The sequence below is a fragment of the Anomaloglossus baeobatrachus genome, chromosome 2, assembly GCF_048569485.1.
Source record: "Anomaloglossus baeobatrachus isolate aAnoBae1 chromosome 2, aAnoBae1.hap1, whole genome shotgun sequence".
NCBI lineage: Eukaryota > Metazoa > Chordata > Amphibia > Anura > Aromobatidae > Anomaloglossus > Anomaloglossus baeobatrachus.
The window spans coordinates 778,918,822-778,946,505 of NC_134354.1; the positions used below are offsets into that span (position 1 = coordinate 778,918,822).

General features: G+C 46.5%; 1 protein-coding gene across 5 annotated transcripts in view; it reads left to right on the forward strand.

Annotated features, from left to right (window-relative positions):
• Positions 1–27,684, forward strand: part of FAT3 (FAT atypical cadherin 3) — an 846,518-nt gene that overhangs the window by 414,936 nt on the left and 403,898 nt on the right. For all 5 annotated transcript variants that reach the window (XM_075337574.1, XM_075337573.1, XM_075337576.1 and 2 more), the window contains one exon: positions 8,354–8,668. In XM_075337574.1, the coding sequence (XP_075193689.1) occupies positions 8,354–8,668 (315 nt within the window). The remainder of the gene's footprint in view (positions 1–8,353; positions 8,669–27,684) is intronic.

Here is a 27,684-nt window from a genome sequence, read left to right on the forward strand (position 1 = left end):
CGCACACTGAAGAGGTTACAGGGGTGGGGGGCCTACCTGTCAGTGCTTAGACCATACACTACACAATGCATCACATTGGTCTGCATGGCAGTCATCAAAGAAAGAAGCCTCCTCTAAAGATGATGCACAAGAAAGCTGTAGACAAAAAAATTAAGGACATGGATTACTGGAACCGTCTTGGGGTCTGATGAGACTTAGATAAACTTATTTGGTTCAGATGGTGTCGGCGTGTGTGGCGGCTCCAGGTGAGGAGTACAAAGACAAGTATGACCTGCCTACAGTCAGGCATGGTGGTGGGAGAGTCATGGTTTGGGGCTGCATGAGTTCTGCCGGCTGTGGGGGCTACAGTTCCTTTAGAGAACCATAACTGCCAACATGTCCTGTAACATACTGAAGCAGAGCAGGATCCCCTCCAGTCATATTCCAACATAACGACACCAAACACCTCCAAGACGAACATTGACTTGAAAAGAAATGGAGTGTAAAGGTGCTGAATTGGTCAAGCGTCTCCAGACCAAAAACCGTATTGAGCATCTGTGGGGAGGAGGAGGTGGAGGAGCTCAAGGTCTCTAACATCCACCAGCTTCATGATGTTGTCATGGAGGATGGAAGAGGATCCAGCGGCTCCTGTGAAGATCTACTGACCTCCAGGCCTAAGAGAGTTAAAGGGAACCTGTCACATCCTTTTTCAACATTAAACTGCCCCACTGTCTTGTTAGAGATGCAAAGAACACTTTTTATGATCAGGTGAATGCGTTAGATACCTTTTGTTTCAGTCATAGGGGTGGTGCGTCTTTTCGGTTCAGTCATGGTCAGTTAGGTTCCGTCTTCAAATTATATACACCCGATCACACTGTTGTTACCCCCAATGCGAGCCATTGACACACTGACAGTACACAGATGCTCACGTGAATGGTTTGTATGCTTAAAGCACCCAAACTCTGTTTTTTTTTTTAGAAGGTCTGTGCTTCTGTGCACCGAACACCGGACCTCGGGTTCGCTCATCCATCATTGTTGGTTGACCCCTTCCGGAATGGTCAGGATATTCTTTGTTACTATGGAAAATTACAACCTTTTCCTCGGAATGTAAGAACCTGGCCTCTGTGATATACATCTCCCCCATGTAGCAGAGCGCAGTACAGATAAGCTCCGTGTTATGACCCCTGCATATCCTCCCGTCTCATGATGATAACTCTCAGGGGTGGTCCTCAGGACCAAGGAAGCCGCAGATAACAAGACATTCCTGTCATTGGGTTTATTCTATAAGTCAGATCCAGAAGAGCATCTCCTACACGCCTTGTGTAACAGCTCAGCTCATATTCATGTTAGCCTGTGTGTGGATTTACATGGGACTGCAGGCTAGCATAGCGTGGTCATGCGTTGCAAACTTTGCCCCATCTATACATGTAAACAGTACAAGTGCAAGGTTTTGGTGACTTTATCTCTACGGGCTTGCATACGTAAAGCATCCAAACGTTTTTTTTTTTGTATGAACACCGAACCTCGGGTTCACTCATCTCTAGCCTCAAAACATCCTAATTTGGCTGACCAGACGTGTGACTGCTGCAGTGAACCCCCGAATTGGTCGGTCACCGCTCCCTACTGAATACATGGCCATATTTTTGGTCCGAGTGCAATTCGACAAAACATTAGATAGCACTTGAAGAAATGTTATTTTATGGAATCGTGCACGTTAGATTTTTTTCCTTGGATCAAGCCAGTCCAAAAAAATAAACACAACATTTCTGAATTGTATCCGATTATCGAATAGCACTCTGCCATGCAAGTCAATGGGTCTGTGGAAAACATCGGACTGCACTCGGATGACATCCAAGTTCAGTTCAATTTTCCCAGAATGACAGAAGAGAGAAGATGAAGACCTTTTTTTTCTTCATCATCTCCTCAGATACTTAGGCATCTCCACCATCAGGAGTAACCCTGATGTTAGGGATAGCCACATCGAGACAGTTAAGGCTGCTTTACACGGTACGACTGATTGTGCAATTTCACAATCGATCGTACCCGCCCCCGTCCTTTTTGCGTCACGGGCAAATCGCTGCCCGTGGCGCACAAAGTCGGTAACCCCCGTCACACGTACTTACCTCTCGTGCGACCTCGCTGTGGGCGGCGAACGTCCACTTCCTGGAGTGGGAGGGACGTTCTGCGTCACAGCGACGCCACACGGCCGCCGGCCAATAGAAGCGGAGGGGCGGAGATGAGCAGGATGTAAACATCCCGCCCACCTCCTTCCTTCCACATAGAGCCGGCGGCTGACGCGGGAGGCAGGTACGCGATGTTAATCGCTCCCGTAGTGTCACACGGAGCGACGTGTGATGCCACGGGAACGATGAACAACCGAAGCCCGATTTCAGGACCGATATTATGGAACCTAGCGAGCAGTACACGACTCACGATTTGTGAGCGATACTGCGTCGCTACGAGGTGTCACACAGGCCGGCATCGCCAGCGATGCCGGATGTGCGTCACAAAAACCGTGACCCCGACGATCTATCGCACGATAGATTGTCTGGTGTAAAGCAGCCTTTAGGCTTAGGACTACAGGTGGGTTAGATATACAGTTAGGGTTAGGCATAAGGGTAGGATTAGAACTAGTGTTAAGTTTAGGGCTATGGTAGGTGTAAGGTCTTAAGTTTAGGGTTAGGACAAAGAGTGGGTTAAAACTAGTGTTAGGTTTTGGGCTAGGGTTAAAGCTAAAGTTAAGGCTGCTTTACACGTTTCAATTAAACGTGCGATCGCATTTGTGATCGCACCCGCCCTCATCGTTTGTGCGGCACGGGCAATTTGTTGCCCATGTCGTACAATCCTGTAACTCCCGTCACACGTACTTACCTTCCATACAACCTCGCTGTGGGCGGCAAACATGCACTTCCTGAAGGGGGAGGGACGTTCGGCGTCACAGCGACATCACACAGCGGCGGCCAATAGAAGCGGAGGGGCGGAGATGAGCGGGACGTAACGCCCACCTCCTTCCTTCAGCATTGCCGGCGGGAGCCGCGGGACGCAGGTAAGCTGTGTTCATCGGTCCCGGTGTGTCACACGGAGCGATGTGTGCTGCCACGGGGACATTGAACAACCTGCCGTACAATTTTTAGAAAATGAACGACGTGCGTGCGATCAATGTTTTTGCGTACAATCGCAATTGCACGTAGGTTTCACAGTCTACAATATCACTAACGATGCCGGATGTGCGTCACTTACGACGTGACCCCACCGACACATCGTTAGATATATTGTAGGGTGTAAAGCCTGCTTTAGGCCAAAGGGTAGGGTTACAATTAAAGGGAATAAATCCAACACTTGTGGGATTAATAAAAAAAAATAAAAAATACTTATTAATTTATAACTTCAGATTAAAAATTAGGAACAGGAGTGTCACGATTCCTCTGTGCAGAGCATCTTGCAGACTAGAAGATGCTCTGCTGCGTTTTCCTGGATTACAGACCTGGCAGTGATACGATTCCTCTGTGCAGAGCATCTTGCCTTCGGAGATGCTCTGCTGTGCTTTCCTGAGTTACTGAGCTAGCAGCTTGATTGACAAGGCAGGATTCCATGTTGGTGCTGATTACTCAGGTTTTCCACCATCCTGGTAATTGCTCAGGCTTCTTTACTGAGTTTACCGAGCATGCTCGCTCAGTACATCGCCAGTTGTGCTTTTGGTTTGTGTCTCTGCTAGTGTTCTGATCTTTGTTTAATGACCCCAGACTGTTATTTGACTCCTCTCTGCCCGCTCCCTGTTCCTGTCATGACCTCCTGCCTTTTGACCTCAGACCGTTACCTGACCACATCTCTGGTTCTGCAGTTGTGCTGTTGCCTATGCTAGTGTTCTGATCTTTGTGTTCTGACCCCAGATTGATATTTGACTCCTCTCTGCCCACTCCCTGTTCCTATCGTGACCTCCTGCCTTTTGACCTCGGACCGTTACCTGACCACGTCTCTGGTTCTGCTGTTGTGCTGTTGCCTTTGCTAGTGCTCTGATTTTTGTGTTCTGACCACGGACTGTTATTTGACACCTCTGCCCTCTCCCTGTTCCTGCTGTGACCTCCTGCCTTTTCACCTCGGACCGTTGCCTTTCTCCGTCTCTGATTTTTCCCTGAATCCATTACATGTTCTCCTGGATTTCTGACTTTAGGATAGTGACCTGACTACACCTCTGTTTACTCCTTGTGCTCATACATGTTCTCATGTTACCAGACCCCAGCTTTCCTGACTACTCTTCCAGCCATACTACACGTAAGAGTAGTGACTGGCATTACAAGGAGAATGTGCAAATGACGCGTTTCGAGAACGTCGCAAGCTCTTAATCATAGAATTAGATAATAGGATTCGGTTTAGATTTAGGTGTAGGGTAAGAAATGTGTTGCCTTAACCTTTGTCAGGCTGCATAATTTTGCCAAAATTTCTCGACCCCTTATCTCGGAAAGGGGTGGAGATATTTTATTGAAATTTGGCCAATATATTCTGGACCAAAACTGCTGAGATGTCACGAAATTGCAGCCCTCTACGGCTTTTAAAAAAAAAAAAAAATTATTGCAATTTAAAAAGGGAATACGGTAGTTACAATTGTACCTATTCAGCCGGACGAAGGTTAAAAAGAACAAAATAAAATATAATAGTAAAAAAAAAATTTAGAACACTGTAAAACTTTAAAAAAAATGGTCAAATTTTTGGCCAGAAGCTAAAAAAATCAGAAAAAAACATAATTTTCTTACAATAGAACACATGAGCTTGGGGAATAAGGGGTTCAATACTGGATTGCTAGAAGGAATATGAGCCAGAGGGTGCAAAATACTTGTCTCTAGTCGAAACGCCACTGGCTATGGGCAACAAAGACACTTGATACAGTTCCATAAATTTTCCCCAAGGAGCATGATATAAGCAGAATTACTACAATGTTTCCTAGGGTTTGATATATGATGATGTGTGACTCCATGAGAGCACGGGACGAGGAGTGCGGTGTAATATAAAGTAATGTGTCCCTCTTTGGCCATATGATACCTTGGAAGGAGACCCAAAATAAGCAGTTTCTATTCTGCTGCAGAGCTCCGCAGTCATATAATGCTCGGTAACCGTCCCCGTCATTGAGAGTCTACGGAGCAGATCCTGTTGGTGGAAGTGATGAAGTGCGGACAGCCGTGGCGCACATCTCCATGTTATTGGTCAGGCATAGTGTGTGACAGCTGAAACCATTAATGTCGTAAGCTTAGGTTACCCGACCAGAGCATGGCCCGTAATCCTTTCCCGTTTCCCACAGACACTGGGATATCAGCCCAACACGTTCCGGAGTTTTGTCTACTTCTACGGTTACTTTCTGCTCTCTGTTATGTATCTGGTATGAAGACTTTCTGGATTATAGAGGCATCTGGAAGCTTCGAATTCCCATTAGAGAGTAAAGCAAGTGTAGGTCATGAGCTTGTCAGGATTTTCTACGGCTGCTTCCTCTACGTGTACAGTCTAATACATCAGCTCTGTAGCTGCGGCGGCCAGAAGTGTCTTATTATAGCGGTTCTTCCCGCACCGGAGATCTCTATAAAATGTTTTCAGCACTTAGAAATGATACGATGCGGAGAAATATAATAATAGTCATAATGTCTGGTACCGGAGAGCTAGCGAGGAACTACTACTTCTCGAATGCCCCGTAGGAGTCCAAGGGGTACTTTGCACGCTTCGACATCGCTAGCCGATGCTTGCGATGCCGAGCGCGATAGTCCCCACCCCCGTCGCAGCTGCGATATCTTGTGATAGCTGCTGTAGCGAACATTATCATGCACTCACCTGCCCTGCGACGTCGCTCTGGCTGGCAACCCGCCTCCTTCCTAAGGGGGCGGGTCGTGGAGCGTCACAGCGACGTCACACGGCAGGCAGCCAATAGAAGCGGAGGGGCGGAGATGAGCGGGACGTAAACATCCCGCCCACCTGTGTCCTTCCGCATAGCCGGCCGGGACGCAGGATTGAGATGTTTCTCGCTCCTGCGGCTTCTCACACAGCGATGTGTGCTGCCGCAGGAACAAGGAACAACATCGTACCTGTCGCTGCCGCGACATTATGGAAATGACCGACACTACACCGATCATACAATTTCAACGCTTTTGCGCTCGTTAATCGTATCAAAAACGATTTACACACTCCGATGTTGACAGCGACGCCGGATGTGCGTCATTTTCGATTTGACCCCACCGACATCGCACCTGCGATGTCGTAGTGTGCAAAGTGCCCCTAAAACCACGTAGGTGGAAATGAGAAAACATAAACCGGATATAAAAAAGTGAAATAATTAGGCCTGGTTTCACTTTTTTTCACCAACTCATCATTATTTTCTCATAATTCCACCAAAAGGTAACATCCAGTTGACCCTGAGGTCCATCCACTCTCCTTGGCGGTATGGAAGCAAATGATCCTGCTGCCGCCCAGCGCTAAAACCTAGATGAGTTGAAGACGATCCAGCTTCCAGCTTGTAAAATCCAAATTTTTTTGGATTTCCAAAAAATATTCACAATTCACACTATCCAAACTATTATATGATACCAGGTCTAGGAAAAATTGTAATTAAACCCTGTCAAACTGCACACCACGCGCGTTTCGAGCACTGGGTTCCCAAACCGTAATTCCACCACGGAAAAATCTGCAGCTCATGCACATGCTGCAAAATTAATAGAAAACAAACGCTCATACATTATTTTTTTTTTCTAATCTGTTTTTATTTCTATTTTCCTTGCATGATAGTTTTGTGTTCTGAAAAAGTGTTCATACCCTTGAACTTTTCATCATGGTGGCTCAGTGGTGAGCAACAGCTGCAAGGAGTTTGTATGTTCTCCCCGTGTTTGTTTGGGTTTCCTCCTGGTATTCCGGTTTCCTCTCGCATGCCAAAGACTGATAGGAAAATTAGATTGGGAGCCCCAATGGGGACAGTGATGATTGCTAGTGATGAGCGGACACTATCATACTCGGGTGTCCGGTACTGGTAACTAGTGATGAGCGGGCACTACCATGCTTGGGTGCTCTGTACTCGTAACTAGGGATGAGCGGGCACTACCATGCTCAGGTGCTCACTACTCGTAACTAGTGATGAGCGCGCACTACCATGCTCGGGTGCTCGGTACTGGTAACTAGTGATGAGCGGGCACTACCATGCTCGGGTGCTCTGTACTCGTAACTAGTGATGAGCGAGCACTACCATGCTCGGGTGCTCAGTACTCGTAACTAGTGATGAGTGAGCACTACCATGCTCAGGTGCTCAGTACTCGTAACTAGTGATGAGCGAGCATTACCATGCTCGGGTGCTCAGTACTCGTAACTAGTGATGAGCGGGCACTACCATGCTCAGTTGCTCAGTATTTGTAACTAGTGATGAGCGAGCACTACCATGCTCGGGTGCTCAGTACTCGTAACTAGTGATGAGCGGGCACTACCATGCTCAGTTGCTCAGTATTTGTAACTAGTGATGAGCGAGCACTACCATGCTCGGGTACTTGGTACTTGTAACAGATTCTGACACTCCACCTGATAACTTGTCTGGTGTCTGTGATCAATGTAGGCAGACTCGGGGGTCAACCTGTAGAGTGGTAGTTCATAGGCAGGTTAGGAAGAGTTAATCTCTGCTAGTCTGCTTGTTAGTCTCCTTTGTTCACATGTTATGGGGAAGCCAATTACATCTGCTCCCCTCCTATATATGCTGGCTACAGTCTTTCTTCTAGGCCAGCTACAGTTTATCTTAGCTGGCCTGGTCAGGAGTTGTAATCCAGGCTATCTGGTCTTTGTTATACTTGTTGATAAGTGCGGTAGTGGAGTTAACCCGTGTTGTCTTTTTGTTGCTACCTTCCTACTCTTGCTTTACTCCTGAGTCTCTTATTGTCTATTCCTGTGTGTGTACAATATGTCAGAGTTTTGGTTTTCCCTTGTCAGAATTTATCTGTCTTCCATCATACTCTTATCCGCCTTTCTCTGGTGGAAGGGGTATTAGAGTAGTACTGGAGCCAGGAACAGGACTCAGGCATCTCCATCATCAGGAGTAACCCTGAGAATAGGGATAGTCTAGGGTTCCCTAGCATGAGAGACTGCATAGGAGTCCCTGTCCCTTGCTATCCTAACATAATTTTTTTTAATATGTGTAATGTAACATTTTTTATTTAAAGAATAGGCCTATTACAGTCACAAGTATATAGGATTTCTATAAGTTATCCAAAGGTTATTTTCCTTTAATTGGCAGAAGAAAAACTCGGATTAAGGATGTAGAAATGACTGATCCTTGGCCACACTGAGATACAATGCGAACACAAAATGATATTTGTCTTATATTCCACTAACTAAACTTTTCCTTTGTGTATGTTTCTTGCAGGAGTTATCTACACCGCTGATGTTCTAGATAAAGAAACCACCAACTCCTACTGGCTCACCATTTACGCCACCGACCGAGGCGTCGTCCCGCTCTTCTCTACTATTGAAGTCTACATTGAAGTAGAAGATGTCAATGATAACGCTCCCCTGACTTCACAACCCATATACTATCCTACCATCATGGAGAACTCCCCCAAAGATGTGTCTGTTCTTCAGGTTCAGGCCGTAGACCCCGATTCTAACACCAGCGATAAGTTGACCTACAGGATCACAAGTGGAAACCCTCAGAACTTCTTTGCAATCAACGCCAAGACAGGTAGGCTTCCAAAAAGTGGCTTTTATCTGTGTTGATTGATGGTGGTCATCGCTGGTCAATGGGTTGTCCTTTGTTTGAATGTTGACTAACTTCTGATATTTACCTGAATATCAGTCTTTAATACTTTATATTTCTGTAATGTAGCTTTGTTCGTGGACACCTGACAGCTCTTATTAGCATGTCCATGGACAGGATTTGCACAAACCACATGTTTATCAGGTCCCAGGAGAACCCTGACCCTCACCCTTTAACCTATATGTAAGAATGTAGACTTACATGGGACCCACTGGTTTACATCCATGGATTGGCTGCTTGCTGGTGAAGCGAGCTGGCTGAGAAGGGTAGTATAGTTGGGTTACCAGGAGGCCAAAGTCTGGCACAAAATCAAGAAACAATTTTGTAATATCCAAAGCACTGAAGACTAAATAAATAAAAATCTTTATTGGTTCCAATGTACATGAGGGGATGAAGACAGTGCAACGTTTCAGCCAACGCAGGGTATTGTGAATGTCAGTTATACTTTTGCTGCTGTGAGGCTCCCTCTTGTGGCCAGGAATGGTTTGGACAGAGACCAGGTGTGTTGAGCAGTGGGCGTTTCCATTGCTAACTCTCTGCCTATTTAAACCCTGGTCTGCTAGCAGGCTATGCCGGTTGTCAGTTGTTCTTTGTTCACCAGCCTGCTTCTTCCTGCTCCAGACCACATCTACCCCAGATAAGTGCTTGGCTCTTTATTTGTTGTTTGGTTCTTTTTGCTCTTATCTGAGTTTGTCATTTACTGTGATTGTTTTCAGTTTATTGGCATGCAGGGATCTTCCCTCTCAGTTGCTTAGCTGGGAAGCTCCCTGCAGCTATGTTTGGAGTATTGCTCCTATAAGTCCATGTTTGTTGCTTCTTGAATTTCTAATGGTTCCTGCTTTCTGTTCATTGGTATGACAAGAGCGCATGGTATAGGACGGAGTTCAGATCTAGCGATCTGAGGGCTTTTTGTACTATTAGGTTTTTAGATTTTTGTAGGGTTTTTCTCTGGCCACCACCAGTCCCTTTTCTATTCTGTCCTATTTAGTCAGTAGGGCCTCACCTTTTGCTAATCCTATCATCTATCTGTGTATTGTATTTTCCTATATCACTGCAGTCTTTGAATGTGGGGGGCTTGCTATACCTTTGCGGTCTATTTCTGAGGCAGAGAGTTATTCATCTTCCCTTCCTTTAGGATAGCTAGTTCTCCGGCTGGGTTCGCGGTGCACAGGATGTTAGTTCACCCCTCGGCTACTTCTAGTGTTGATGGTTAGTAAGGGGATGGCGGCCAGATTAGTTGCCAATGCTCTTGTCACCTTTTCCGAATGATTTTTGGTGGTCTTACATGGTTCCAGATCATAACAGCAGGGCGTTTATCAAGCCCTAAAAAGATGTTCACCTTTTTAGGGCTTAATAAAGGCCCTGCGTTGGCCGAACAGTTGCATTGTTTTTATCCCCTCATGTACATTGGGATAAATAAAAATTTTTCTAATTGCTGAAGGAGACTTCGGTGCCTTGGATATTACAATATTGGACTTGCTTTGCACCATTTCGAGGGCTGCACCAAGCTGCAGGAACAGTTGGAGTGGTGCGTGGGAGACACCTGTCTTACAAAATCAAGAAACAGTAATATACTTAAAATAAAAGGCAAGGTCAGAAACTAAACACTAGGAAACCCCCCCCCCAGAACATTAGCGACTAGTCAAGTAACAGACCAGGGTAGGAACAACCTATAACTGGCAGCTAGAAGTAACTAGTGGGAGTTTAAACAGGGAGTGGCACCACCCAAGTTTCTGCTTACAAGAGTTAATCAGCACCCGACATATAAGACGTAGGCTACTTGTGTGAGGAAGCTACAAGACCCAGCCATACTAAAGTAAAGCATGACCCCACCTGCTTTACCCAATCTTGTTGACAGTGTGAATATGAGACCATAGGAGATGGTTCAGATGCAGGTGTAGTTCCCAATTCAAATAACTGGCAGCTAGAAAAACCTGCTGGGAGTTTAAACAGGGAGTGGCACAACCGAAGTTTCACAGCAGGGAGCTTCTTAAAATCATCACCCGATATATAATACGTAGACTACCTGTGTGAGGAAGACTACAAGATTCTGGATGTTGGTTGACTCTCTATTTCCATCGTGGTTTTCTTACGGGGACGATCCTGATGATCCCATGACTATCATCTTTGGTTCTTTCATTCAGACGTTATTAGGTTTGACTTGATGCTTGGATTATTTTATGATTTCAATCAATTTCTGCTAAATTTAATACTAAAAAACAAATTAGGAATAAGCACAAGAGGAGCACATTCCCAGCTAAAAAATGTTATGCGCAACTCAAATATTATTTTGCCATTAAATACAGTATAACTAAAGTAAAACGTCCTCTAAGCCAAGGAGTGAGATTGCTTTCCTGACAGCGATCACTTACAGTAATCATTAATGCTCGTCTAGCTCGAAAAGTGCTAGAGGCGAACATTAGAGCGGTGGCTTTCAACTTTAAAGAGATATTCCCATTTTGTAAAATGATTCCGTATATCACTTTTGGGGAAATCCAAGAAAGCGAAATAAAGCGCTCTCCCCGTAGGGCGTGAATTATCCAAGTAGGTAGTTTGGGCTCCAATATCGGAATTTTATTTAACACGATGGTGTGATATAACGCAGGTTAACATACAACGCGTTTCGGTTACAAAGTAAGCCTTCTTCAGGTGGTTCAGTATGTTACGTTTTGATCGGTATCAATGAAAGGACAAAGAAGGGCTGTATCGGCAAGTTTGCTCCCTCGTTCTCGATTCCAACAAACTATACTGTAAAGTGACGGCATAGCCTTGTATTAGGATAGGTCTATCCCTTTGAAGGGGACCTGTCACCAGATTTGTCCCCTATAAGTTGCCGCAACCACCAGTCAACTCTTATGTACTGCATTCCAGAATACTGTATATAAGAGCCCAGACTGCTTAGTAGACAGTAAAAACCATCTCATATTATACTCACCTGCGGGGCTGTCGAGTCTCATGGGCATCTCTGGTCTCGGTCCGGCGCCTCCTCTCTTCCTTCCATTGCCGTCCTCCTTTTAAGCTCCATATGGATGATGCATCCTACGTCAGCACAGTTTGGACGGAGCGTATGCAGTCCACCAGACAGGCAGGTCCGTAGACGAGTGGAGGAGAGGAAGGTAGGGACTCAGCACTAGAGTTGAGCGGACTTCTAATAATGCGGGTCCGGCGGATCCGTCGCGGGTTGGAAATGAAGTCCGGATCCGATCTGGAATCCGGACCCATGTAGTTGAATGGGGGGGGGGGGGAGAAGGAGAGAAGGGGAGAGAGAGAGAGAAAAAAAAAAATATCCCGGATCGTGTGCAGCCGGATTCCCGCGTAAGGGTCGGACCCGGATGGGACGCTGAAACCGCGCGGATCCGGATTTTTACAGTTCGGATCCGCTCACCACCAATGCCAGGATGGAAAAATACATCCAAGGAGGTATAAAACGTAGAAACCTTTATTCAATCATTTAGAATTTCAGTGATTCCATAAAAAAAGTCATGGCTTGACGCGTTTCGGACGGTAAAAGTATGAATAAGTCCTTAATCATAAGCATAAAAACGAAGTGGAACCAAGCTTATAAAGCTTACCAAAAGAAAACCAAATGCAGACAAAAGATAAAAACAAAGTGGTTTTCTTTTGGTAAGCTTTATAAGCTTGGTTCCACTTCGTTTTTATGCTTATGATTAAGGACTTATTCATACTTTTTCCGTCCGAAACGCGTTAAGCGATGACGTTTTTTATGGAATTACTGAAGTTTTAACTGATTGAAAAAAGGTTTCTACATTTTTATACCTCCTTGGATATATTTTTCCATCCTGGCATTGGTGCGGAGTCCCTACCTTCCTCTCCTCCGCACTTCTCTCTGCCCTGCTAAGGGCAGATCAAAGTATTGTAGTGCGCATGCGCGGCTGTTCTTTGACTTTTCCTCGCGCCTGCGCGTTACAGTACTTTGCTCTGACCGCAGCAGGGCAGAGAGGAGTGCACGTGTACAGAAACACAATGGAGGACGCTGTGTGGATCACATAGGACTCATCATCCATACGGAGCAGGGAAAGAGGACAGCGATGGACAGAAGAGAGGAGACATCGGACCAAGTAAAACGACGGCCATCGACCCGACCGCCCCGCAGGTGAGTATAATGAAAGATGCTTTTTATGTTCTACAGAGCAGTATTCTAGAATGCTGTATATAAGAGCTCACTGGTGGTGGCCGCAGCTTATAAGGGACGAATCTGGTGACAGGTTCCCTGAAAAAGAATGGTGATCATAAAGTATTTTTTTTTTACTAGGACTTTGATCAATCATTTGCAATCTGTAGAGAAACCCAGCAGCAAGTGTTTAAGAGAAGCAAAACTTTTTATTTTTATTATTATTATTATTATTATTTATTATTAATTAGCATTTTTAAACATAACACACTTTCTAATATACTCCATCACCATATTTTTCTTTCTTCTGTTTCCGACACCGTGCTGATAGTGCTGGTTTATCTGCTTGGTTCCTGCTATCTTAGTAGCTGATTTGAACTGCCAGTCTAGCAATAGTGTAAAGTGGGCTTTACACACTGCGATATTGGTCCCCATATCGCTAGTGTGGGTACCCGCCCCCATCTGTTGCGCGACATGGGCAAATCGCTGCCCGTGCCACACAACATCGCCCAGACCCGTCACACATACCTGCCCGGCGACGTCGCTGTGACCGGCGAACCGCCTCCTTTCTAAGGGGGCGGTCCGTGCGGCATCACAGCGACGTCACTGAGCGGCCGCCCAATAGCAGCGGAGGGGCGGAGCTGAGCGGGACGTAACATCCCGCCCACCTCCTTCCTTCCGCATAGTGCCGGGAGGCAGGTAAGGAGAGGTTCCTTGTTCCTGCGGCGTCACACAGAGCGATGTGTGCTGCCGCAGGAACGAGGAACAACCTTGTTACTGCTGCAGTAACGATTTTTGAGAATGGACCCCCATGTCACCGATGAGCGATTTTGCACGTTTTTGCAACGACATCGCTAATGCTAATGCATCGCTAATGCGGCCGGATGAGCGTCACCAATTCCGTGACCCCAACGAGTTCGCATTAGCGATGTCATAGCGTGTAAAGCCCCTTTTAAGGGAACCTGTCACCAGTTTTTTCTTTTTATCTTTAACACATGCTGATAGTGCTGGTTTATCTGCTTGGTTCCTGCTGTCTTAGAAGCTGATTTGAACTGCAGGTTATAGCAAAGATTTGCACTCAGAGAATGACTTTTTCTGCTCATTTCCTCCATACTGGTCCACTATTCCTTGTCTAGGACACCTAAGAAGTTCACAAAGGAATTAAAGGGAACCTGTCACCAGTTTTTTCAGTATTGAACCAAAAGTATCCCCTTCTGCAGCTCCTGCATTCTATGAAGGGGCACCTTGTGCCCTGACTCCTCTTGCAGACCCCAAAAATACATTTATAAAATCTGCCGCTACGTATGTAAATGAACCGTTGTGGTCGGATGGTGTCCTCTTTTTGGGCTCCTGTCCCTCCTTCTGCTGCTGTTCGCCATCCTCCTTTGATGATTGACGTGGATGACTCCTCCGTCATCATCCACGTACTGGGCAAAATAACGTGCCTGCACAGAGTCTTTCCCGGCTCGCGCAGGCGCACTTCGCTCTGCAGAACCGAACACATAGGTGCGCTTGCGCGAGCCGGTGAGCTTGCTTGCAATCTCACGCCTGCGCAGAGAGCTCAGCGGCTCGCGCAAGCGCACCTATGTAAAACTGGGCACGCGATTTTTTCCAGTATGTGGATGATGATGGAGGCGTCATCCACGTCAGTCATCAAAGAAGGGCGGCGAACAGCGGCAGAAGGAGGGACAGGAGCCGAAAAAGAGGACGCCCATCTGACTGGAATGGTTCATTTACATACGTGGCGGCAGAGTTTATAAAAGTATTTCTGGGGAGTCAGAGAACAAGTTTCACCTCCATAGAATGCAGCCCAGGAGCTGCAGAAGGGGATACTTTTGGCTTAATACTGAAAAAAATGGTGACAGGTTCCCTTTAATTCCTTTGTGAACTTCTTAGGTGTCCTAGACGAGGAATAGTGGCTGAGTACCGAGGAGATGAGCAGAAGAAGTAATTCTCTGAGTGCAAGTCTTTGCTATAGCTGCAGTTCAAATCAGCTTCTAAGACAGCAGGTACCAGGCAGATAAATCAGCACTATCAGCATGTGTTAAAGATAAAAAGAAGCAAGATAAGTTAAAGAAGTGTATGTCAAAGATTCATAACTTTACAAAAGCTAACCTTTAATTAAATTAAAAGAAAAAAAAAGTCACTCTTTAATTTACTCAGTGCCACTATAGGGACGAAGTAAAGGTTTTAAAATAAATGGTCTTTTATTGTAATGCGAGGAAAACCAGTGTACGCAAAGTGATAGATTATTTTTGCAACCGTTTTTTTTGGATCAAGGATAGAGGTGCCTCCAAAATTCCCAATTGAGGTGTATGTGTCATGCAGTGTTCTGCGTTACACTCACTGGGTGTCATGGCGGCGTCAGACTCTGTTCAAACCGCAGAGTCTGACTAGCAGCACTGCCTGTCACGAGTGTCTGCTGTGTTTTGCTTCACTGCTCTCCAGTACAGCAGGAGTTAATTCTGCTGGCTTGTGAACGGTTGCTAATGACCACTCACAGCCAGCTTCACCCTTTATAAGGCTCTGGATCCTGTTGCTGGTCGCCGGATATAGCTTCAGCGATCCCAGGCTCAATGGTTGTCCAGTGCATGGTGATCTACAGCTGCTTTTCTGCAGGGTGTGAAAGTTCCCCAGTTGTGCGTTTATTTCCTACCCTTTGCTTTATTTCCTTGTACTCTCTCTCCTTTGTGTGAGTGCAGTGTGTACGATTTTTCGTCCCCCCTCCTTGTCCTTGTTCTTGTTGTTTCTGTGGGTTTTCGTTACTGGATTTTCAGCCCGCTCCCAGGTTGGGTGGATAAGATTAGGGCTCAAATAGGAGTCAGGGTCACGTTGTGGGCTCGGACCTAGCTACCATCAAGCCTACCTCTGAGATAAGTGATAGCACATGGTGTTGAGTCTGAGGGCCAGCCTAGGAGCCCCTGTTCCATCAGTACGTACCCAGTGGGTTTTCGTTCCCCTGTATCCGTGTCATTTCTGTTGGGTTTTGTTACTGCGTTTCCGGCCTGCTCCCAGGTTGGGAGTTAAGATCAGGGCTTGGAGACAGGTGTCAGGGTCATGGTGGGGCCCCAGACTTGGCTATCATCGAGCCTACCTCCAAGATAAGTGACAGCACAGGGTGTTGAGTCTGAGGGCCAGTCTAGGAGGCCCTGTTCCGTCAGTATATAACCCCTGGTAGTATGAAAATGGGTGTAATAAGAACAAACATACAAAACAATGAAGGCAGCGAAATCTGGGCTTAAAATTAACTTCTAAGACCTAGTGATGAGTGAGCACTAAAATGCTCGAGTCCTCGTTAGTCGAATCAAGCAGGTTTGACACTCGGAAGGGCTCAACTCCTGTAGCGAGCATAATGGAAGTCAAGGAGAATCTAGAGCATTTTTCCGCAAGACCAGGCTAGAAAACAAGATAAAGGAGAGGGAAAGGGAAACCGACCGGATGGAGAGTCGAGCTATTGGATGCTCGGAAGGGCTCGACTCAAGTATCAGGCATAATGGAAGTCAATGGGGAACTTGAGCATTTTTTCAGAAGAGAGAAAGAGGGAAAGGGAGACCGATTGGGCAGAGAGTCGAGCATGTTGGATGTTCGGAAAGGCTCTACTCAAATACTCAAATATCAGGCATGATGGAAGTCAAGGGGAACTTGAGCATTTTTCCAGAAGAGAGGGAGAGGGAAAGGGAGACTGATTGGGCAGAGAGTTAAGCATGTTGGATGCTCGGAAGAGCTCGACTCAAATATTGGGCATAATGGAAGTCAATGGGGAACTTGAACATTTTTCCAGAAGAGAGGAAGAGAGAAGGGGAGAACGATCGGGCGGAGAGTTGAGCATGCTAGATGTTCGGAAGGGCTTGCCTCAAATATCGGGCATAATGGAATACAAGTGGAAGTTAACCATTTTTCCAGAAGAGAAGGAGAGGGAAAGGGAGACTGATTGGGCGGAAAATGGAACATGTTGGATGCTCGGAAGGGCTTGACTAAAGTATTGGGCATAATGGAAGTCAATGGGGAACTACAGCATTTTTCCAGAAAAGAGGGAAAGGGAGACCGATCCGGCGTAGAGTTGAGCATGTCAAGCACCGTCAAGATACTTGATCGAGTACCGAGCGTCTCGAGTGGAGCAGTGCCGACCACGCTCACCCATCAATACTAAGACCCCCATTATAAGTCAGTATTGTTTAACCGGTATCGATTGTATCAATTATATGATGGATCCAGCGCTATGTTATATACGGAAACTGCGATACAGATATCATGTGATCCTGGAAAATGAGAAATAATAATGAGACAGTTACACATTAAATCTTCCTCCTTCCAAAGAAAAAACCAAGAAGAGACGATATTAATCCCATAGAATGTGCGATGTTTACGTTTAACCCGTCCACGCGATTCCCGTCTGTAACACATTAAGTCTGCGCAGCAGCGGGAGGAAACAGGTCACAACTGTAAGCAGCAATTCCTGCACGCTGTCATTTTCCCTTCACCTCTAAGTGATTGCACCCCTGTGGGGAGTCCTTTTGTTCATTTCGTGTGGCGTCAGAAACTTCGCAATAACAAGGCAGACGGGTCTCGCTCACAGCAGAGTCCAGTTAGGTACATGTTCTGTGCGTCGCTTCCAGCGGACCCCGCTGCGCCCCCGGTAATCTGTATCCCCCGTTAGCTAAATTAAATCTTTCAATTTTCTATAAAAATAGAAAGCGGAGGCAGCGAAACACCTGCTATCCATGTCTGAGGCCCAAATGAGCTTCTAGATTAACTCGTGCGCTCAATAAAAAAATGACAACGCGCGGCCCCTTTACATTCAGAAACGCGCCTACCGCTGCTCAGATGACGGCTCCTGGCACACGAAGATTTCAGAGGAAATTGCTCAGTTTCAGTATTTTCTGTTCTCTTTTTGTAAAGATTTTTGGAAATGTGTTAAAGGGTTTTTTCCAGTTTCCTAAACCCCCGACCCCCCCCCCCCCCTGTTGCAGACTGTTAAAAAAATAATGCTTTTCTCACTCTCACCAGGTCCAGTGCTGAGTCTCTGCTGCCGCTAACAATGTCTTTTATTGTCTGTAGAATTGACTTTACTTTGACAGCACTGCAGCCAATCAGTGAAGAGCTGCTGACAATAACACAGAGGGAGGGGAATTAGAGCATAGTTTTGTTTTTAAGAAACAACAGCCCGTTACTGTCACGCTAGGTACGGGGAAGTACCAAGCGAATGGGAAAGGGAAGGGAAACCCTGTATCTAGGGAAGGGGGAGATGGTGACCCCTGACCAAACCTACTGCTGGTCCCTGGGGTCCCTCACCACCCTAGATAGGTTTCGCACCTATGCGCCAAGCAGGATACCTGACCCTAGGTATCCCTAGTACTGGACGCTAAATAGGGAACGGATGGGATGAGCTCTTCATCAACCCCACTAAACACTAAAGAAGACACAAGGATGAACTACTTATCGTAGTTGACTCAGGCAGGAGTTCAGCAAAGTTTCACCAACGATACAACAGGGGAGCACAAGCCACCTGCTTGCAACCAAGGCTTGAATGAACTGAAATTGCCAGCACCAGTCCAGGGAAGATGGGGGTATATAAGCACAAATGGAAAACTGGTAATCAGCAGCTGGATGAAAGGAGAGCTCAGCTGGGTCCTAAAGGGGAAGAGATGAAAACCCAGCAGGAAAGCTACCTAATACAAAGAATACTAAGAGCAGGAACAATGGAAAGTCAGGGAGCATTTTGCACTACCAAACGCTGTGATCTTGTATTGCCAGAAACCACATGACTGTCTGTCACCCATGACTCACCAAAAAATGTCTTTAACCCCTTCACGACCATGGACGGATCTTTCCGTCATGGATCGTGTCCCGGTAATCCCCGCCCCCTGCCGCGGGCAGGCGGCGTGGATCGGCACACATATCAGCTGTTTTCAACAGCTGACATGTGTGCCTACATGTTCCGAGTGGAATCGCATTCCACCCGGAACATTAACCCCTTAGATCTCGCTGCCAAAGTCTGGCAGCGAGATCTATATGCGCGCGGCCATCTTTTTTTCTTACCGCCGCCCCCTCCGGACGTCACGTGAGTGATCACGTGACGTTCGGTGGTTGCCATCGTAGCACAGGGTCATGTGATGACGCCTGGTGCTAAGAAGTTTCACTTTCATTCTTCCTCGGCGCGGAGCAGAGGAAGAAAGAAAGTGACTGAATCTGCTGATTACAGCGGTATAGCTGTGATCAGCAGATAGCGATCAGCGATCGGATTGCTGATCGCTATAGCCCCCTAGGGGGACTAGTAAAATAAAATAAAAAAAGTAAAAAAAAAGTTTTAAAAAATTAAAAAAAAAACAAAAAACCTAAAAGTTCAAATCACCCCCCTTTCCCCCCATTGAAAATTAAAGGGTTAAAAAATAAATAAATATACACATATTTGGTATCGCCGCGTTCAGAAATGCCCGCTCTATCAAAATATAAAATCAATTAATCTGATTGGTAAACGGCGTAGTGGCAAAAAAATTCCAAACGCCAAAATTACGTTTTTTGGTCGCCGCAAGTTTTACGCAAAATGCAATAACAGGCGATCAAAACGTAGCATCTGCGCAAAAATGCTACCATTAGAAACATCAGCTCGAGACGCAAAAAATAAGCCGTCACTGAGCCATAGATCCCAAAAAATAAGAACGCTACGTGTTTTGGAAAATGGCGCAAAACGTGCGCCACTTTTATTGGACAAACTTGTGAATTTTTTTTAACCCCTTAGATACAAGTAAACCTATACATGTTTGGTGTCTACAAACTCGCACCGACCTCAGGTATCATACCCACACATCAGTTTTACCATATAGTGAACACCGTGAATAAAACATCCCAAAAACTATTGTGCCATCACACTTTTTTTGCAATTTTTCCACACTTGGAATTTTTTTGCTGCTTTCCAGTACACCATATGGTAAAACTTATGGTTTCATTTAAAAGTACAACTTGTCCCGCAAAAAACAAGCCCTCATATGGCAAGATTGACGGAAAAATAAAAAAGTTACGGCTCTCGGAAGAAGGGGAGCAAAAAACAAAAACGCAAAAACGGAAAGTGCCCCGGGGCTGAAGGGGTTAAGCAAATAGAATACCTGCCAAATCTTGGAGGTTGACCTCTGGGACATTTAATTTGACCTCTACATCCATTTTACACCATCCTTATGCCTTGGTCCCTCCCTCCCTTTTGTGATGGCTGAATTGTGAGAGATTTTGGTTTGCTTTGGGGATAGATCTAAGAGGTTTCCCCGTTATCCAAGAGTCTACCAGACCTGCCCATGGGGTAGACAACTATATATACAGTATTAGGACCTTTTAAAGTAATGAATTGGGGCCTCTGGTCGGGAACCCCCTCTATAATTCAGATAAAGAATATAATCCGAGAGCACTCCTCATGGTACGTTTGTGATCATCCATGTAGATGCCGCTGGAAAGATGACAAAAATTGGCCCAAAAAATACTAGTGATAGACCCGATTAGAATAGGGGATAACTTTCCAATCACTGGGGGTCCGAGCACCGTGTCCCAAACCAATCCTGAAAACCAATAAAGCTGAGGCTGATCATGCGCACTGCACTCATTAATTATCAAACGAACACGGGAGATCAGCCGAGTGTGGCGCTCAGCAATCTCCAGCGCTTCCATTAACAGTGAATGGAGCGGTAGTGCGCGTGATCTACGTCTGCTCTATGTGGAATCATGGCTCTCAGGATCGGTGGGGGCCATAACGATTGGAAAGTTACTCCCTATCCTATGCAAGGGATGACTTTTAAACTTGAAAACACCCTTCTAACGGTGTCCATCATTTTACAAAAGAAAATAATGCAGAATGCACATGTACCACCCCGTGCTCGGCTGCAACCGAGCCGCTCGGATCCGGGCTCGTTGGTGGGTGGCTCGAGCGCCTCCGGACCCAGGGTCAATTCGCTCTGAAAGGGTGCTGGCGCTTTTGGATGTGGGTAGGTAGGTGCACGGTCGGAGCCGCGTTTGAGTTCATGACGCCACCCACGGTTTGTGGTGAAGTTGGGCACCACCGCTGCGGTTTCGGGGCACCCAGGGGAGATGGTTATGCAGCAAGATGTTAACCCCTCCGTGGGTAGGGATGATGGCCCCGGGACCCGTTGGTGATAGCTGGGCGGTGCAGGGCGGTGCGTGGCCGGATGGCACTGTTGTACTCACGGTTATTGACACACACAAGTCTCTGGTAAACCAAGTTGATGGTGGTCGGTCTCCGTAGCCGGCTGCGTCTGGTCCCCCACCCGGTTCGGTGGTCTTGGCCTTTCTCCTGCACCGTGTTGTGTACTTGGGCTGCCTGCGCTTCAGCATCAGGAGTCCGCTCCCCAGCTTGGTAGATGTCGGGAGAGCCCGTTTGCCCGCAGACGCTGGCCCGTGGGATCTCTCTGCCTGTGCGGTGGCTTTCTATCCCCCTCGGTGGGCTGTTGTCTTCAGTCGGGACTTGGGTGGGAAAGGACCTATAGTCCAGACCGCAATCAGTTAATTAACTCAGTCCAGTGGATTCTGGACCTCGTTTCAGGGTCTGCGTACCCCCCTTTGTCCTCCGGTTTCCGAGTCGGTTCCCCAGGTCGGTACCGGCGGGCCACTACCCTGTCCCGGTCCACCACGGTTTCACCGAGCTGTCTTCCTAGCTCCTGCAGGCTAAGGCCACCATCTGCCTCCTAGCCAAGGTACCAGGGGTCCGACCCTGGCACCTGTCAGACTGCTGCAGACCTGGGAACAGGCCTGCTTCCACTACTGACCACTCACTACTAACAACTGACTGAGTTTTTCCTGCCTCAGGCCCTCTGAGCTCCTCGGTGGGCGTGGCCAACTGCCTGGCTCTGCCCCCTGGTGTGTCCATCAAGCAAGGCTGATGACACCTTTTTGGGGGACAGGTGTAGTGCGGGGGTCTATCTGTGACTACCTGGCTAGTCCAGGGCATCACACACACTTGCCCCAATGCCAACAGTCCTGAAGTTACCGTAACTGTTTTGATTTTCCAAAAACAGTTTCTGAAAACTTGGGGAAGTACCAGACTGGAAAGTCTTTGCATTAGGCCTCTTTCACACGTCCGTGAAAAACCACGCGTTTTTCACGGACGTGTCAAAGGTGCGTTTTGCCCTCCGTGAGCCGTGTTTATGGCACACGTGTGTTTTCCGTGTGTTATCCGTGATAACACACGGAGAACGGGAACTTTCTGCTCACCTGTCCCTGGCATCGCTGTCCGTGGTGCTGATCTTCAGTCTCCAGTCCTGCCGACTCCCCGCTGCTGCTGCTTCCGGCCGCAGTGAAGTGAATATGCAATGAGCATAATGAGCTGCGGTTGGAAGCAAGTGACAGCAGCGGCAGAGACAGCAGGGCTGGAGAAGGTGAGTAAAGTTTTTTTATTATTTTCTCAGACACGTGTTTTCTCCGGCGCGTGTCACACGGAACACATCCGTGTGGTCCGTTTGCGTTCCATGTGACACCCGTGATGCCGGAGAAAAACGGACATACGGTCCATGGCAGAACACGCACGTGAGCGCAGATCCATTGATTTAAATGGGTCTACGTGTGCCCGTGTCTACGGTACGTGAGGAAACGAACCAAACACGTGCCAGAGACAAGGACGTGTGAAAAGGCCTTACACAGACAATTCCCATCCCTGGGTGGGGAAAGGGCCAAAACATCTCTAATTTCCATTAACAATGTCCATACCCATGGCAGAATTCCATGGAGACTCCGATGTACATGTGATCATAGCCCTTTCGGGGTTTTGTAAGTTTTTTCCGATTGCTACCGGTTGGTTGGATGAGATGCCACTTTAAGGGCAGGCTTTTTCCCAACTGGAAAGGCCTGCCTTAAAACAGTTTATGCCGATTGATATTCCTGGGTAGGGAAGGGGAAAAACGTCTCTAATTTCCATTAGCAGTGTCAATACCAATGACAAAATGCCATGGAGGCTCAGATGTAGATGTGAATATACCCTTTCGGGGTTTTGCAACTTTTTTCCGGTAGAGAATATTATGCCAGTTGGTTGGATGAGAGATGCCTGTTCAAGGGCTGATGTTTTCCCAACTGCAAAGCTTGGCTTTATGTAGACTATGCCGATTAGTATTCCTGAGTGGGGAAGGGACCAAAACGTCTCTAACTTCCAAAAGCAACGTGCCATGGAGGCTCCGATGTAGATGTGACCATAGCCCTTTCCAGGTTTTGCACCTTCTTTCCGGTACCGAACATGGTACCGGTTGATTGGATGAGAGACGCGTCTTCAAGGGCAGACTGTTTCCCAACTTGAAAGGCTTGGGTTTACAAACACTATGCCTATTGATATTCCTGGGTGGGGAAGTGGCCAGAATATCTCTAATTTCCATTAGCAATGTCATACGAACGGCGGAATTCCATGGAGGATCCGATGTAGATGTGACCATAGCACTTTTGGGGTTTTGCACCTTTTTTCCAATACAGAACGTGGTACCGGTTGGTTAGATGAGTGACCGCGTCTTCAAGGGCTGATGTTTTCCCAACTGCAAAGCTTGGCTTTATATAGACTATGCTGATTAGTATTCCTGATTGGGGAAGGGGCCAAAACGTCTCTAACTTCCAACAGCATCATGCCATGGAGGCTCTGATGTAGATGTGACCATAGCCCTTTCCAGGTTTTGCATCATTTTTCCGGTACCAAACATGGGGCCAGTTGGTTGGATGAGAGATGCGTCTTCAAGGGCAAACTTTTTCCCAACTGGAAAGGCTTGGCTTTACAAAAACTATGACCATTGATCTTCCGGGTGTGGAAGGGGCAAAAACATCTCTAATTACCATTAGCAATGTCAATATCAATGGCGGAATTCCATTGAGGCTTTGATGTAGATGTGACCGTAGCCCTTTCGAGGTTTTGCACCTTTTTTCCGGTACAGAACATGGTACCGGTTGGTTGGATGAGAGATGCGTCTTCAAGGGCAGACTTTTTCCCAACTGGAAAGGCTTGGCTTTACAAAAACTATGGCCATTGATCTTCCAGGGTGTGGAAGGCGCCAAAACATCTCTAATTACCGTTAGCAATGTCAATACTAATGGCGGAATTCCATGGAGGCTCCAATGTAGGTGTGAGCATAGCCCTTTCAAGGTTTTGCACCTTTTTTCCGGTACCGAACATGGTGCCGGTTGATTGGATGAGAGACGCGTCTTCAAGGGCAGACTGTTTCCTAACTGGAAAGGCTTGGCTTTACAAAGACTATGCCAATTGATATTCCTGGATGGGGAAGGGGCAAAAACATCTCTAATTTCCAACAACCATATCAATACCAATGGCAGAATGCTATGGAGGCTCCAATGTAGCTGTGACCATCGGCCTTTCCAGGTTTTGCACCTTTTTTCCGGTACCGAACATGGTGCCGGTTAGTTGGATGAGAGACGCATCTTCAAGGGCAAACTTTTTCCCAACTGGAAAGGCTTGGCTTTACAAAAACTATGACCATTGATCTTCCGGGGTGTGGAAGGGGCCAAAACATCTCTAATTACCTTTAGCAATGTCAATACCAATGGCGGAATTCCATTGAGGCTCCGATGTAGGTGTGAACATAGCCCTTTCAGGCTTTTGCACCTTTTTTCCCAACTGCAAAGCTTGGCTTTATACAGACTATGACGATTAGTATTCCTAAGTGAGGAAGGGGCCAAAACGTCTCTAATTTCCAACAGCATCATGCCATGGAGGCTCCGATGTAGATGTGACCATAGCCCTTTCCAGGTTTTGCACCTTTTTTCCGGTACCGAACATGGTGCCGGTTGATTGGATGAGAGACACGTCTTCAAGGGCAGACTTTTTCCCAACTGGAAAGCCTTGGCTTTACAAAAACTATTGATCTCCCGAGGTGTGGAAGGAGCCAAAACATCTCTAATTACCATTAGCAATGTCAATACCAATGGCAGAATTCCATGGAGGCTCCAATGTAGATGTGACCATAGCCCTTTCGAGGTTTTGCACTTTTTTTCCGGTACAGAACATGGTACCGGTTGGTTGGATGAGAGACGCGTCTTCAAGGGCTGATGTTTTCCCAACTGCAAAACTTGGCTTTATATAGACTATGCTGATTAGTATTCCTGAGTGGGGAAGGGGCCAAAACGTCTCTAACTTCCAACAGCATCATGCTATGGAGGCTCCGATGTAGATGTGACCATGGCCCTTTCCAGGTTTTACACCTTTTTTCCGGTACCGAACATGGTACCGGTTGGTTGGATGAGAGATGCGACTTCAAGGGCAGACTTTTTCCCAACTGGAAAGTCTTGGCTTTACAAAAACTATGACCATTGATCTTCCAGGGTGTGGAAGGCGCCAAAACATCTCTAATTTCCGTTAGCAATGTCAATACTAATGGCGGAATTCCATGGAGGCTCCAATGTAGGTGTGAACATGGCCCTTTCAAGGTTTTGCACCTTTTTTCCGGTACTGAACATGGTGCCCGTTGCTTGGATGAGAGACGCGTCTTCAAGGGCAGACTTTTTCCCAACTGGAAAGTCTTGGCTTTACAAAAACTTTGACCATTGATCTTCCGGGGTGTGGAAGGGGCCAAAACATCTCTAATTACCTTTAGCAATGTCAATACCAATGGCGGAATTCCATGGAGGCTCCGATGTAGATGTGACCATAGCCCTTTCGAGGTTTTGCACCTGTTTCCGGTACCGAACATGGTACCGGTTGGTTGGATGAGAGATGCGACTTCAAGGGCAGACTTTTTCCCAACTGGAAAGGCTTTGCTTTACAAAAACGATGACCATTGATCTTCCGGGGTGTGGAAAGGGCCAAAACATCTCTAATTACCATTAGCAATGTCAATACCAATGGCAGAATGCTATGGAGGCTCCGATGTAGATGGGACCATAGCCCTTTTGAGGTTTTGCTCCTTTTTTCCGGTACAGAACATGGTGCCGGTTGGTTGGATAAGAGACGCGTCTTCAAGGGCAGACTTTTTCCCAACTGGAAAGTCTTGGCTTTACAAAAACGATGACCATTGATCTTCCGGGGTGTGGAAGGGGCCAAAGCATCTCTAATTACCTTTAGCAATGTCAATACCAATGGCGGAATTCCATGGAGGCTCCGATGTAGATGTGACCATAACCCTTTCGAGGTTTTGCACCTTTTTCCGGTACAGAACATGGCACCGGTTGGTTGGATGAGAGACGCCGCTTTAAGGACAGACTTTTTCCCAAACAACATTTCCCGTAAGAGATCCGCAAGAACTGGACCCCCACCATTGTATGCAAATTTTCATTGCGCATTGTGCCATATTTCAGAAGCAATTTCCCATTGCGGCCTCTGTAGATGGAGGCCGCGGCTCTGATGCTCATTATATTTTATTTCTATAGTGTAGTGTTCATCCAGCGTAGTCCAAAAGGATTAATAATGGATGTAATTGTGTGCCGGGCATATAACAGTAAACCATGGGCCCAGATGACAGCGGAAGGGTGAAGCAGAGGGCATCCTCCATGGTCGCGCTTTATGCTGAATACTTGTCACTAATTGCCTTAGCGTTGATGAGCCATTAATTCTGCCACGTGCGGCGTTGGCCACCGGAGACTCGTAGAGACGTCATATTTTGGAGTTTATTATATAAACACACAGAACACAAGACCTGGATGATTAACTTTTTTTGTTTTCGAAATGCGAAAATGGTTCCCCATCTACAACCCAAGAGAAGAGTTTTTGCAATTTTTCTCGAAAGCTTCATAAAATAAGGCAATAGATGGAATCCGAGGGTAATAAATCGTACAATAAAGGCATAGAAAGTGATGGAAAGAGGTTCCACATAGATGGACCGGGGAGGAGGCGTAAAGCTGCCGCCATAGCGGTACATTGCTCATCCGAACGCCTCAGCGCCTCCATCACCACATGTGTGGCTCATCCACGGATTTCCCCCGAGAGCTAATTGGCAAAGTCGCCACGCTGATGAATGTGTAGTCAGCTAAGTATGGATTTCTCGCCAATGCCCTGAAATGACATTTATTTTCCGTGTTTGCCCCTCAAGACATGAATTTATGTTTTAATAATTCAGTGTTCGTTTATTTCATTCACTTTTATGTTTGTTATTTGAATTTTTCCTTCTTTTTAGTATACTCTAGAGCTGTATTTACAATTCTGCTGACTTCAGTGCTAACGTCTCCCAGACTTCCATGCAGGCTCATTACACATTGCAAAGTGTCGATCTTACATCGAGCACTGAGCAGTAATCTAATTATCCCCCTGCGCTATAGAAGCTCAGCTAAATTGTCAACTGTTTCTTAAAATCAGCAGAATAGTGAGTGCAGCTCTGGAGTATAATACAGGAGGTAACTCAGGATCAGTAATGTAATGTATGTACACAGTGACTGCACCAGCAGAATAGTGAGTGCAGCTCTGGGGTATAATACAGGAGGTAACTCAGGATCAGTAATGTATGTACACAGTGACTGCACCAGCAGAATAGTGAGTGCAGCTCTGGGGTATAATACAGGAGGTAACTCAGGATCAGTAATGTAATGTATGTACACAGTGACTGCACCAGCAGAATAGTGAGTGCAGCTCTGGAGAATAATACAGGAGGTAACTCCGGATCAGTAATGTAATGTATGTACACAGTGACTGCACCAGCAGAATAGTGAGTGCAGCTCTGGAGTATAATACAGGAGGTAACTCCGGATCAGTAATGTAATGTATGTACACAGTGACTGCACCAGCAGAATAGTGAGTGCAGCTCTGGAGAATAATACAGGAGGTAACTCCGGATCAGTAATGTAATGTATGTACACAGTGACTGCACCAGCAGAATAGTGAGTGCAGCTCTGGAGTATA